Genomic DNA, 15,450 nt, shown 5'->3' with positions numbered 1-15,450 from the left:
TTTAATTTAGCTATGATTTTATTAAAAACAACCCCTCCTCCCCCCCCCCCCCCCCCAAAAAAAAAAAAGAATGTATTTTGGTACAGCACATTTGTGAGCAACAATTAAAACTATGTCAATCCACACGTAGAACTTTTCAGAATATGTAGAACAAATATGAATTACTTTTGGTGTGAAAAGCTGTAGTGCTGATGTAATCTCTTCTGTTGAGGCGTGATTTCAAGTCCCTGTTCACGTGTTTCCCGTGAGCCTCCCATACACGATAATTCAAACAGTGAGAATTCCGCATGTGACAACTCTGAATGGAGGGTTCTTGTAGTTCATCTTAGGTCAGTGAGAGAAGAAAGATAAGCATCAACTTGACTTGTCTGTGCCAGTCATCAGAGAGGTCTTGGTTTTCAATGACCCACTTAAAAATGTGGGAAAATGTATTTGTCTGAATGTTTTATCCATGATTATTGTAATTAATCAGCTGGACAATTTTTTTTGTTTGTTTCTTTAACTGTGCAGTGATTCAGTATTTTATAAATGAGCATGTTTCATAGAGAGCATTTTTTTGTGTGTGTGGTTGTATATCCTTCTCAGAAGGAGACCAGTAGAAGTAATAGAGTGAATTGAGTGTGAGTTTAAGGATTGCTTACTTGGCTTCTGCTGAGTAGGGTGGGTTCTAGATTTCTCTTGAAATATGCCCTTACATGCTTTTAATGATTGTGATATGATTTTTCCAAAAGTTTTTGACCATCTTTATATATAATTCTTCAAAGCTGATAGCCTTTTCTTCTAAATCAAATGAATTCTGGAAAGTAGAATGTTTATGTTGTAGATAGTGAATTTCTAGTCAAAGAAGCCAGAGAATCTGCTCTCACATCACTTTCAGTCCAAGTCTGTAGCTGAACATGAAAATATCTCAGAAAGAGAAGTCTGCATAAAATTTTATGAAATTATATCTAAGGGTTGTAACAGCAATAAAAGAGAGGATACTTGATCCCAGTATGACAGATTAGGATAGAGTTGTTTTTGTGCTGAGTTTCATCTGCGTTGTTTTTTGACCAACAAGTGTGAAGGTATTTTTACCTGATCAACTTTTCTTGTTAAGTTTCTGAGAGTAAGAATAAGTTGCGTGGATGATGAAGAGCAGTAAGACAAATTAATAGGCTAAACAAAGCCATCGTGCACATTTGATCTCTTCTTCACAGTATAAATTCATTAATGAACAAGACTGTCCAGTCTCTGTGCTATAAAAGGGATCTAACTACCCTTGAAAGTATCAAAAATATTAGATGCCCTGGCATTGTTTCCTCAGAGTCCATTTTCCTTAAATTTTATAGCTATTCCTTTCCCAACATCGCTCCCCCATGTCCCCTGCCAAAAAGTTACAGGAATCACTTGGAAGTTCCTTTTTTTTTTTTTTAACATACAGAATTTATTTGTATATTTATTTTAAGGAATATTATGGAACCTTGAATTTTGTAATTTACTACTGTTAATTTAAAGTGTATACATAAAAGGTTGTGCCTATTGTTTTTAGCCTTACAAAAACAGTTGACAGGTATGGAAAGCAATATGCGCTTTAATTAAAAGGGAAGAAAATTCTCTAGAGTACAAAACATAAATAGATAAATTTTATTAGAGTATGCAATGGTATTTTACCTGTAATGAAAATATTAATATTTTGCAATATAAATAAGGATTTCTAAAATAGTGACATTTCCAATAATCCTACATAAGAAACCAATAAAGTACTTTCATTCAGAAAATATGTTGTACATTATAGGACTAAGAAAAAGGGGTAACATTTCAGTTCCTTTTGTGCTTAGCAGTGATCAATATAGACAGCAGTAAAATATCAGTGGTTGACAGTACTGTTGAGCACAAGTTGTCTTCACTCTCCAATTAGAAATCATTGCCTAAAATTTACCCTTCTGTTCTCAGTTTAATGGTCTCTGTATCCAAGGGGAGCTCAGATGCTTACAGAGATGAAATCATTGCATCCTGCTCCCAAAGGACTACTGGTTATCATTACACATAACATGCAGACAATACTGCTAGGAGCCAGTTTGCCTCATGGTAATATGTAGTTCATCACCAGCTTCTGTAGCATGCTAAAGAGGTCTTGCCACACAGCTTGGGACTACTCGGGTGTAGACTCAGGGGTCTCAGCAGTTATTTCCCTGCTTTGCATCAGTTTTCATCTTCTTTATCCTTTTGTGCTGTGGTCCACCTCAGGCAGTCTCCTTCTAGGGGAATCTGAAAGGAGCAGCTGTTACAGATACCATTTCCTCCAATTGTTGCCACTTGGTTCCTTTTGCTGTTCAGTGTGCTGCTCCCTCCCCCAACACACACACACACATAGCATGCATATAAACTTGTTTCATTCATGTCTTCTTCCAGAGTGGAGAAGCATATGTTCAAAATATTCATTATCTGATGCAGTAATTAAAGGTTGAAATGATTAAGCTGCAGCCTATTACATCAAAAATATGCAGTCACTTTGTATTGAATGGGCTATTTTTGTTGGAGAAGGTTTTTTTTTTTTTATTTGCTGTATAATCTAACATAATTTGATTTGGTGTATAATCTGTACAAATTGATTTAATTTTATTTGATATATTTGATTGATTTCAGTGGACCTACTCAGATGTAAAAACATAAATATGTGCAAGTTTAAAAGCCTAAGAACTAATTATGTTCAGTATCAGTGGGCTATGTTCATAATGGTTTTTATATCATCTGGTTTTTTATATCATTACCAAGACTATTGGATTTTCCCCCAAATACGACACAAAATTTTAAAAGTACTCATACTATAGATTTTATCTTAAGCATTATAGATTTCATCAGGGAAAGTTCTGCAACTAGACTAACCTTAAAGTGAAAGTTACTGTTTGTTTTTCTTTATGCTTAAATAACAAGTGCAGTATTAAGTGAGACACGTTTATGTCATTTGAAATCTTACATAAGGTATTGAAACCTAATGATATGGGATTTATATATATTTATATATATATACTAGAATCAAGAATGCTTCAAAGTGTTGGGCATCAAGGAATTTTTCTCTTTCAATTAGTCGCATCTCAAATTATCAGGAAGATTCCAGTTCTCGTACCTTTCTGAACATTTGTTTATTTCAAAGTGTTCTTTCATTTTTGGTGTTGAATCCTGCATATATGTATCCTTTCAGATATGTTACATATTCAAATAATAGAGATGGTGTTCTTGAGCACTGAGACTCATGCCAAAATAATGTGGTAATTTATGACATAATGTCACGTGCATCAATTGTCAGAATTATGGTATACAAGCCACAGGCATAAAATTATCAAGAAAATTTATGAACTTATAAAGGCATCTTCACATTCAAAATGACCCTATTAAAGTAATCAGAGGTGATTTATGACCATAAAGTTAATTTCTGAAGAAGTCTGTATCAAAACAACTGAAAATTTTGTTTTAATTCATGCAAGTACAGAGAATGTAAGTAAATATATCTGGGATACAGATATTCTAAAGTGATTGTACATAGTATATTTTATCAAATTGCATCTGTTATATTTAATTATATAGATGATGCCCATTTGTCTGTATGAATTTGCACATCAAGGAGGATCTTAGCAAGTAAAAGTACTCAAAAAAGTAGACTGCATGTTATTCTCTTTTCTCCCATGCATTGTAAAAGGTGGCTGAGAATAGTGAGCATCATTCCTTTGAGGTTTGCTTACTATTCTAGTGCATTGCTAGGAGGCTGAACTTCAAGACATGTTTCTGCGGATGGTGTCTGGATAGAAAACTGAGTTTAGATTTAAGCTTTCATTGTTTTCACTACAGAAAGAAACACTTAAATGGAGGCTCAGAAAAAATGTCAAAAGACAGTATTGAATAGAAATTATTTCAGACTTCCTCTTTTTCATCAGTCAGATTGTCCTTTATCCATTTATAGTGGATATTTAGCCATTATTGATGAAGTATAACCTTCTCAGCATAGCAAATGGGGTCACGTGCTTGAAAAGGCATTTAGCATACAATTTTAAGAAAAGCTCTCAACATTCCTAGAGGCCTTGCTTTTATTGAATCAGTTTTTTAATTGTTCTTAAAACTGTACTCGTATATAAATTCTGTATTTTTCATATCTAAGGAATAAAAGACCAGACAAAAATCTGAGTCAGCCTTGAAAGTAAGCACTTCTGACTGATCTTGACTCTGACAGTGGATTATGTACAGAGAAAGATTTTCTTCTTGAGGGTCTGGAATTAGTGAGCTAGTTTTGCAACATTAAATTTCTTGTTTCTGAGAGATTCCGCTACTGCTAGGCATTGATGAAGATAGGATGGAGAAAAAAAAAGGGAACAATTAGTACTGGTGGTGAACTTTGCCCTGACAAAATACACTGACTCAAATACTGAGGGAAGTAAGAAATTAGGAATTAACTGAGTTGAGAATCCTAAAGAAGAGATGAAACTTCAGAGAATAAGTGAATGTCTGATCAATCAATCAATTTTTTGTTAATTTAGCACTTAATTCTTAAAGTGAAAAGTTTATTTTATTATTTGGATATGGAAGTTGTCAGTCTCTTAGTGAAGGATGAATTCCTTCTGTTGGTTTAATTTGGATAATCATTTTCCTATTTGATCCAGTTTCTTGAAAACCTGATTAAAACTAGGGGAAAAAATAGCAAGTAGCTCTGAGATGTAATGACATTGTTTTCTTTCAGTACTTTTCTGTGTACCAGACTAACTCACACCTTGGTGATATGGTGTCCACTACAACTGCCTTGGAACATGGTATTATTTTTCTTTTGAGCCTGCAGTTCAAATTATATTCTGCTTGGTTAATGGCATCAGGATAGCTCCCCACAGTAAATTAGAGATTTGTCAAGATAAATATACCACAATAATACACTTTGTGAGAAAACACTCTTAAATGAAGTGTTGCAGAATTACAGTAGTCAAATTACACACACACACACAAAAAAAAAAAAAAAAAAAAAAAAAAAAAAAAAAACCATGAAATATGTAAAACAAGCAAAACTATTAGTTCATGCATTACAAGCCAATCAAAAGATTATCAGATCATTAGCATGTCTTGCCATAGCAACAGTGAAGGTAAATGCAACATTGACTTATCAGCCTTCCTCTTCATGGGATCTCATGTTCTGTAAGACTGGCTACCAAAATGCAGTAGAAGTGTGGACTTTCATCTCGGCTACTGTGACTTCAAATGTGATCATATATACACCCCAAAAGAGCAAGAAGATTGTGAGCTGCAGATGTGACCATACGTTCCATTAAATAAACCTATAAGACCTTTTTCAAGTATTAGGACTATGTGACCACTGGTGTTTTCAGGAATCTGAATATGAGTTTAAAACCCCACTTCTTGGGGCTCTGTGAGGAGGACGTTGTTCAGTTTGTGTGTTTGTTTTTATTTCCAAAATGGTCTGAAAGTTACTGCTTTTATGTATAGTTCTAAAGTAGCATTGTTTAAAATATACATATTAAACATCCTGAATTTAGAAGTTGTGACATTTTCCAAACTTAGAACTCTATGTTTTTTGTAAAATTTTGACCCAGGACATCTATTATGAAATGAAGATATATATTTTTTTATTACCTTACACACACATGCATCTGTGTCCATGCATGCGTGCACACACTGTGCGAGTAAGCAGAAAAACTGGAGGGGGCTGGTGTGCAACATTAATGAGAATATTAGTGCCGAAGCAAGTAAATAGTAGTAACAGATATTATCCTAAGATCAAGAGAACTATTCATAAGATTCCAATCATTTCCATAATATTGTAGCTTGCTATTATGGTGTCTGAACTCAAAAGAAGCAAAATGTCACTTACTGGAGGTTTGCTTAGCTCTGACATGCTGAGCATGCTCAAACGTTGAGGACAAAATTATAAAATCTTCTCAAACTACTCTGCAAGGGAATAACAATATCTTCCCATTCATTTTTCACCGAGGCGTGGAAGGCAGAGCAGTTGGCAGTCATGAATGGAGCCTTTGCTCTGCCCCTACCTCTTTGGCATAGCTAACAGGATGGAGCAGTACTGTGTGCTGGATATGACCAGTGGAGATAGCTCTTCCTTTTGCTTTTCCAGGCCAGGTAGGAGCCAAATTGTGCCCACAACTATACAGTGTCTGTTTTATGAGATATAGGATTACAATTCATCTATTTACCTGTGTTGAGTTTTTTTTCTAAAACTCTAACTGCTGTTTTCCATAACTTAAAATACAGGATTAAGGCAGATATTTTCTACTTAAGATGTTGTGTTGTTTGTTTTTTTTTTGTTTTTTTTTTTTCCTACAGTATCAAATAAAATAAATAAATAACTGATGATATACAAGTTTCCATCTGTTTCATTCCCACAGGCTAGGGAAAGAAAAGACAAAGCACTGTATTTTATAGAGATGTTACAGAGGTTATTTACTTCATCTGCTTTAGACTATGCTGGATTTCTAGCTTAGGTGTGTTAAACTTAGGAACCTAAATGCTGCATATAATTGAGGGAAAGAGATAGTTGCATCTAAGTGCTGTATATTATCTGAGAAACAATAGTGTGAAAGATCTTAAGAACTGCCAGTAATGTGTCGATTAGAGAATTTACACGTATTATAACTAGAGCTGCAGTAAATGGATGAAAAACTTTAAGAAATTTTTAATTCTATTAGATAATTTACTTAGAGGAGTCGGGCCTTTCATATGTTTTTAGAAACAGAGCATTGGCACCCACACTGTACAAACTTTGGAATTTCAGATCTTAAATACAAATACATTCATCATCTGAGAGGCTTTATTTTCCTTCATATAGCTTAGTTCAAATGATCAGGCTTTTAAAAATTCTATAAAGTAAGGCTTTTGAAATTAAATTGGTTTCTCACGTTGGTATAGTTCAAGCTACAGCAAGTTACTTATTAAATGCATTTTTAAATTTCAATACGGTTATTCCTGTTGACTTCATCAAGATGACTGATATTCAGCTGTAAGCAAATGCTTAACAACTTTGCTTGATCAGAACCATTGATGGCTAGGTTGGAGAAGAGGAGGTCTCAAATCAGTCGTCTGATTTTGAAGAATTTCAGACTTGCCCTTTGATAGATAAATAACCTCAGATGTTAAAACACTGAAGTGTGCCACTTTAAAACCTAAAGCTTGCAGCTTTCTTGCTAGAAGCAATTTGTTTTGCTGTTTTGCTTTCAGCTTATGTATTATTTCAGAGCTGATCAAAAGAATTGGTAGCAAAGTGTGAAATAAATTGTACTTCTAAATAAATCGATTTAACATTCCTTGGTGCTTTAAGTGATTTTAGTAATATTAATATTTAAAATATTTCTGTCTGAAATCTTTTTATGACTACATATAGCAATAATGGCCACCATTTCATTCTGCTGTTTTTCATATTAGAATATTACACAGTAAACATTGTAAAAATACTATCTTTTAGCACTGAAATGGATGCAAAAGATTTCAAGTGACTATTTGCATGTAAATGACTCAAGTTTTATTCAGTCAATAAAAACAGTCTATTAATTCTTTTACTACATTTCTCACATGGGTTAAAATTTAAAGAATATGAGGTTTTCAGCTGAATGAGAACTTTTGCTTGACTTCTATATACATATGCAGAAAAAAAATTAGCTGACTTACATATTTTGCATACCTTCCTAGTTTCTCTAATATTTTTCCATAGTGCTATGCAAATCTAAGGGTTTGTTTGTTTGCTTTTAGCTAGGAAAACTTTTTGCAATTAAAAATATTAGTTCACAAATGGACTAGATATTAATAAGCACAAAGGAGGATATTTATAGGTACTTTGTCTAAGAAGTAATGAGCATTGAAGCATGCACAGGCATACAGTACAGTTACTAAGGTCTTAGGAGGCTACAGCAGTCTGACAGCCAGGTACATTCATGTAGGCACAGCAGCATGATAAAAGCAGTCCAGACATCTGGATCACAGTGCTGCTAATACAAAAACATTTCTGAACAATTCATATAGTTGCACTTACCCAAATATCCAGTCTTGTCCACCCCTTTCTCATTTCTTTCTCCGCCTTTGCCTTTGTCTTTTATGTGCCTGTAGAATCTCATTTTTCCTTTACAAGTCACCTCCATCTGCTTATGTGTCAGAGTGGCCCTCATGCCACACATCATATTGAGGAATTCTCAAGATGAAGGGCTGTATTCACATCACTACCTCTGTCTCAGCACTGTTTCATGCTTGTCACTGCTCAGCACTCAGCGCCACACTGACTTGTTTTGTCAATAACCATTTATTTGTTGCTGGAATAGTAGCAACCATTACATCTGACCTCCCTGTTTCATCAATTATGGATAGATTATTGGATGTGAACATCTGCAAAAGCTTGCTGTTGAACTTACCTCCTGGCTGGGATTAGATAAAGTATTAAACTGTTGTTTATTGTCAAGCCAAAACTCTACTGGGAAGCCAGGGAATTCCAAGACTAGCAGACTCCCATCAGCAAGTACCAAAAATTGTTTAGTATTGCCACCGTTTCCCATAAGATCGTAGCCATTTATTATTTACACTTATTACTAGTTGTTATAACATACTTGATAAAAGCTCTTGGCAGGCATAGTGTTTCCAGCTATTGTCACATCTGTCAGGATGGAAAGGATACATAAACTGTTTTTTCCTCTTATATTGCTGTTAAAGGGTAACAGATGAAGCTTCTTCACTTCAGACTGTTAAGCCATGCTTTATTTTGAAGAAATATGCCAACAATGGCTGGTTTGGAAAAACATTACGTTCCAGTACTAAATAAAGATTGCAACAACCTTTACTAGAATAATGTCTCTTGCAGTAAAGGCTTCAAATTGTACAATAATAATAAATGAGAATACCTGGCTTTGAGGTTTGGGTAGGTTTTTACTCTAAAGGACCTCGCTGATTTATTATTATTATTATTTTAATAAAACTATGAAGTGAAGTATAGTAAATAGTAAGATGATGACTACATTCCTACAAAGTCATAGATATAGGGAATCAGAATTAATATTACTATAAGGGGTACAGAAGGCCAGAATTAACGACAGTAATACAGAAGAAGTAAGAAAGATGAGGACAAAAGTTAACATTTATTCAATCATCTGTACATTTCATGGTTTTAAAGTTTCTTGTGCAGCAAAACATAGCATTGACGGTGAACTTCTGACCTCATGGAAGTCAATAGAAGCTTGAAATGGTTTTGTGGAGAGTTTTTTTAATGAGTTGCTTGTATTTACATATCGTCCATTAAGAACTGAAGCAAAACAACTGTTCTCTGAATATTATGTGAAGTGTACAAACATACTTGATACAGACCTAGAACCCTAGATCTTATCCTGATAGACTATTAAGAAATGAGTGAAACGTTAACCTCCCTAGGGTTGTAATCCATCAAGCAGATATAGCCATAAGTAAATTGAGGCATGTATGGCTGTGCAACTTTGTAGAGCACCAGGGTAAATATTACACTTGATGGCCAAGTATAATGGGAAGGAAGAGGAGTGTATGGAGCAATTAATTCTCCAGGAGAGTGTCCTCCAGGCAACACCTTAGTAATAGCCACGTACTAACAAAAAGTCTACGCGCTAGCAAGAAGAATTCTGCCAAATCAGGGATTACTCCCCCTTTTCTCAACAGGGCATTCAGTTTTAGTATCCCTTAACTGTGAGCATGCAGACAGTCTAGCATACTGTTTCTGGATGCTCACTGCACCTAAATACATTCAGTGTTTAGCAAGGTGAGGCCTGCCATTCAGTTGACGTTGGTGTTATTATTTTCCCGGGATTAACAAACTCTACTATAATCAATACATTAAATGAACCATAAAATTTTCTTATTGCTGTTTAACCTCCCTCATACTGTTTTTGCCAAAATAAGGATACATCTGGATTTGTATTGTGGAAGTCTGACCTTACTCAGGATAGCCATGGGCATGTTCACCACTTGAAATGTGGCGATTAAGACTGCACTGGTATCAAAACATAATCCAAATGATTACAATAAGGGTAAACTCTGATTATAAAGCAGGAAACTTAGATTCAGAAAACTGGGGGAAAGAAATCCAAAAAATTGTGTTAGTATTCTTTTATAAATAAAATGCCCTATAGCTCCATGTGCAATGGAAGTCTCTTGCATAGAAAGAAAATAAAAATAAAAAATGGCAGTTTCAGGAGGAAACCTGAGAAATATGAAGAAGAAATTAAAGCCAAAGTAGTTTTCCTGCAGAATACTTTTGCGTCTTATAGAACCTCCTTATAAGTGGGGTTCGTAAAAGAATCTGCAGTTGAATGAATGTATATGCCCTCTCTCTGTTGTGCAGGTACTTCAGCCTCCAAAAGCTTGGCAGATTCACTGTGTAGTGAATTCAGGATCATACAAAAGATGCAGAGGGCAACTCTGTGACAGAACCTGTGATTGATTTTTCTGTTGATCTAGAGTGGATGAAGTGTCAGAATTGCAGCATGAGCTGTTTAAAAATCCTCACTGTACTTTTAACTATGCATTTAGGGGGAGCTAAGGGAAGGAGTTTGTGAAACTGCAAAATGCCAAGCATACAGCTCTATTGTCTTTTATTTTCACTGGACTGTATGGAAAAGATTATTTAGTGACAGGTAGGGCAATGTGTTTTTTTCTGAAAGTACGTAAGATGTACTAAGTGGTATGAGGCCAGGAGTCTCACTCGATTGCATTGTCTGTCTACCAACCCCTCTTGCTGGCTCCAGAAATATTACTGTCAGGTGCTGCTACCCAGGCTGGGCCCCGGCCTGTTACTGCAGTGCCTGTCAGAAATCATTAGCTAGTGATCTCTTTGACTAATGGTGCGGTTGATTGTCTGATTCATGTTCAAGATCTGTAAATGAGGCAGAAGCATCTTTACTGCTCACCAGCTGTGAAATGGCTAAACAGAGATTTTCAGAAATCAAAATAAATGTATTTCCGATAAAGTTTGACAACAATATCAAGTGCAAAGCTGAGAGCAGAACTATGTTTTTGCGGTTTTTAAAGTTACAGTATTATAAATCAATATCATCCCATCACATTTTTGTCAGAGTAATGTATTTTACCAAAATGATAAAATACTGGCAGGAACATTAATCTTGTGTTGACTTGGATAGACATTCTTTATTCAACATAAATTCATACCTTCGATTTTTGCTCTTTCATCCATTATGCCCAGATGTACATATCAAGATTTAGCAAAGCCTACATCCCATTTTTTGAGTCCTCAGTATATGCCAATGAGGTGTGTGCTTGTATATTTACATATATATAAAAGGGCTGTAGGTGTGACAACAATGAAAAATAAAAGGTGAGATTTTGGGGAGGGGTTGGTGTATGTCCTTGGATGTCTTTAAAAGATGTTTAGACGTAGAGTTTAGTGATATGGTTTAGTGGAGGTCTTGTAAGTGTTAAGTCAGAGGTTGGACTCGGTGATCTTGGAGGTCTCTTCCAACCTAGATGATTCTGTGATTCTGTCTTATGCTAATGGCATAACCCCAGGAGGGTCACACTAACATAATGCTGAGGTAACTGAGAAGGAAATTTATTTAGGTTTGAGATCTGACTGATACTTTTCTTGGCAGAGGAGGCAAATGTGAAATTCAGCACTTCCCAGAGAATTAGTGCAAGAGCTGTGCCACAAACAGGTTCTGCTTTGAGGATTTAAGCAGAGCTTGTTACTTTGCTTTATTTCTATGCTATAACAAATTGTAGCCACAACAGACTTGCAAAGGAAGAGGGTTGTTTTTGTAAACAAATAGCTGCTTCCATAGTAGCTATCCTCCTTCCAGATGCACCCATATCCAGCTTTTTGTGCTAAGCAAAACAAGAATTATTTTTGATTTTTCAATTTCCTTTTTTTGAAGTGATAAAAATTATTCCTCCCTCTCCCCTCTTTTACCTGTATATGCCAAAAATAATAGCGGATGGCATTTAGAACAGTTATCTGTAACATGCAAGGCAAAGTTGAAGTCTTCATTCTGCCACTTTCCCAAATCCTTCATGAATGAGAACAAGTACTTGAAACCCAGTGTTCGTTTTTGTATTTGAGTTTGATTTTCACTTTATTTTTTTTAACCCATGTTTCCATTGTGGACATACAAAAGTAGGAAATTTGAGACAGTTCTTGTGCTTGGCCACATAGAGCCAAAAATGTAATTTGTGACCATAATCAGTGCAGCTTTTATCATTTTTATTTTGTTACTTACTTTTTTTTTTTCTGAAGTCAAAACATACATAATTATTATCTGTTCAACTGTATATGTACTGTGATCTTTTCCCACTAGTTTGTAGGAGCATCAAGCTCTCTTTGAAACAGTATGGCAGTTTTATAACAGGGCGAGCCTAGCATCATCAGGATAAAACTATTGCAACAGCTTCTTTCCTCAAAACTCTTGGTACATTATAAATAAATAAATCTTCCCTTCAGTAACTTTAAATCTCTGCGAACTGTCTGACTTTCAGCCAGATTTGTGTAATACCCAAACCCACTCTTTAAATGTATGTTAATAGTACCAATTCTTATGTAGTCCCATTCAGTATTTCTTTACACAATGTTCTATATTTTTATTTGCATTTTCTTACCAGGAGGAAAATTACCACGATGACATTTTAATGCACAATATTTACTATGTAACACTGGAGCAGAAGCATGTTCCTTTAACAAGTAGATTCTTGTTCTGAATCAGTTTTTCCATCCTTTTTTCGTAATGACAGCTGTATTCCCTAAGACCACAAATGCAGTAAAACTGCATATTCACTCTGCACATTTGTGTAGGAGTTTTCAGCATTAATTATTGACATGTTCCACCTCTTCTTTGGATGTCACTGTCCTCTGCACAGATTGGCAAGAATATACATATTTTTTCAGAACCTGTTTCTGAGTTATACTTACGTCTAAATCCCAAACAACTTTTCATGAGAGCATATAAATTCCAATAGATCGAAACGGTCAGTGTTCCCAGTATTTATCCACTTGTCAGAGAACTGAGAGATGAATGGCCCAGCCATGCCCACTCTGAACTCTCTTGCCACAAGCATGTCTTTTCTTATATGGTATTCATAGGAACCCAGATAGATGGACTGGTTGTTAATATCCCATGAAAATAAAGTGGGATGTTTTCGTGTCCATTTGGTGTTTTCAGGCTGTTCACAGATTCTGGCAGAGATCATTGCATCAATTCCACTTGATTTGCCAGCATGCAAATTCTATAATTTTTTGGTTTTAATTAAATCAAAATTGTACTGTAAGTACAAGAGGCTTTGGGTTAAGTCCTCTAATGCTAACATGTTAATCCACTGTTTTATCCTGCTCTACTTCTTTTTCTGTCCTGGGTGCTGAAGGTGAGGCATGCACCTTAGGTGATGAGGCCCCTTTTCACATCCTCCATATAAATGAATACTGAGCAAGTATAGCCTAAAGGGCACTAGCACTACACAGCTCCCTTCCACCAAGAATGCGTCCTTTTCTGTGTCCCTACCTACTACCTGAAGCTGGAGGAGTTATTTGCAATGAAGACATAAAGAGTACATTTTCCATTGTAATCTGCAGATTTCCTCCCTTTCATATAGATGATTTAATTATTTTTATTTCATCGTTGTTAATAATGAAATGTCAAATTTGTGTAGTAGTAGTAGGCTCGGACCAAAATGGGTGTTATTAATTAATATGAATGAGTGAGTTTGCTTATTTATTTATTTACTTATTTTTAGCAGCTGTTGCAGAGACATAGTAAACCAACTTTTTATTTCAGCTGTCCTGGCTATGGCACATTGGCACATTACTTTTATCAGCCTGTATTATCAGAAGGACAGACTGCAGGCCTTCACAACTGTGTGTATGCATTCAGTTTAGGGCCAGGTCTGAACTGATATGACAAGTTCCTAATAGTAGTGCCTTCACTCTCTTTGTCATATCATTCATCGATAACTCAATTGACAATGACCTTCAAGTACAGGATGCAATGCTGATGTACGTCGAACACAACACTGATAAGAAAGTACTTGAGGGAAGATAAATCGTCTGTTGTATATTAATAAGCCATGCTTTTTGTAAACCCAGGGCTTAATTAACTAAATATAAGTGCCTTGTCTGGCAATACACCTAAGACCTTCAAGAGCAAGGAAAACTGAGTAAGGGAAACAATAGTAGAAATGGTGACATCCATAGGGTTAGCACATGCAAGATGTCTTCTTTTGAGCCATGCACTTTGCCAATGACAGCAAATGCAGTCTTAATAGAAAGTGCCCTATCTTTTACCTCAGCATAAATAGGCATCTTGGGGCATGTGGGATACTGTCATATGTCCCTGTGCATCTCCCATCCCCCTTCAAAGCTGGTAAATGACATTCACTACTCCTTTCTTGGAAATGTGCAAAAAGGATTTCCATAGATAGTCTTTGGAGATTTCCTGTGTTCTCATGTGTGTAATAGGTTGGGTCAAGCAACAAAAAGGGAAGAAGGAAAGAATACGATTTAATTTTATATGTATTCTCCCTTCATCACCATTGGAAAAAGAAAGGATGAAAAGAGAAATTATGCAATACAGGTGACGTCAGTGTTAAATTAAATTAAGATCATATGTTTTTATGCAGCAGCTGTAAGCCTTCAGTTATGGGAGAACACATGATAAGAGAATATATTCACAACAAATACTAACAGATCGCTAGTGTGCACGAATAATTAGTCATAAATATAACAAAATTATCTACAATATTTTAAGTCAATCTGGTTTAAATGTGTAACCTATAATTTATTCAATTCTTATGCATCTGAATTGTACTAAAAAAAAGTTCTCATAGTGACACTTTAAAGAAAGAAAAATAATATTAAATTGTATTTCAGTGTATTTTGCTACAACTCTGATTGCAAAGAACATAGTCTTAAGGTATTGATTCATAGAAATTCATAAAAACAGCCTCTTGAAATCTTTTAAATTATGGATAAGGAAATTTATATCATGAATTAGGAAATATCTCTGGTTTTTGCAAAGCACCAAAATGTAGGGATTTAAATGCAATTTTTATCTTTTTAATTCGTAATTATTACATAGTTTCAAACAACTATGAGTAATGATCAAAAACCTAGTCTTATTACAATTAATTAAAAAACAAAGTGTAGGTGGAAAAACTTTAATTTTGTTTTTCATGTGGACACAGAGATTGGAAAAAAAATGTGAAAATGCTTATCATTGTATTTATTGAGTTTTATTTTCCTGCTTCACAGATTTTGAACACCTCTGTAAAAACCTTCACAGCACTGTGTGATTCTTCTGGCCTAGGAAGAGCATATGAAATGATAGCCAAGATCCTCGTAAGGTAGGTTAGCATATCCTTGTCTGGCTGTCAGTGCAGATTCATTCAACTGTGAAAGACTTAAATTGTTAGAGGTCTGTCGCTTCCCATTACTGACTGCTTAAATTTTAAGCAGTGCCCTTCTTG

General features: G+C 35.2%; 1 protein-coding gene across 2 annotated transcripts in view; it reads left to right on the top strand.

Moving 5' to 3' along the window:
• The window catches only part of TTC29 (tetratricopeptide repeat domain 29), a 122,736-nt gene that overhangs the window by 51,518 nt on the left and 55,768 nt on the right, over positions 1-15,450 (top strand). For both annotated transcript variants that reach the window (XM_084518296.1, XM_084518295.1), the window contains exon 8: positions 15,236-15,327. In XM_084518296.1, coding sequence (XP_084374422.1) covers positions 15,236-15,327 — 92 coding nt within the window. The remainder of the gene's footprint in view (positions 1-15,235; positions 15,328-15,450) is intronic.

The sequence above is a fragment of the Aythya ferina genome (genome assembly GCF_964211825.1).
Source record: "Aythya ferina genome assembly, chromosome: 4".
Lineage (NCBI taxonomy): Eukaryota > Metazoa > Chordata > Aves > Anseriformes > Anatidae > Aythya > Aythya ferina.
Note: the sequence above shows the minus strand (reverse complement) of the source record. Positions and strands in the feature narration are given on the sequence as shown.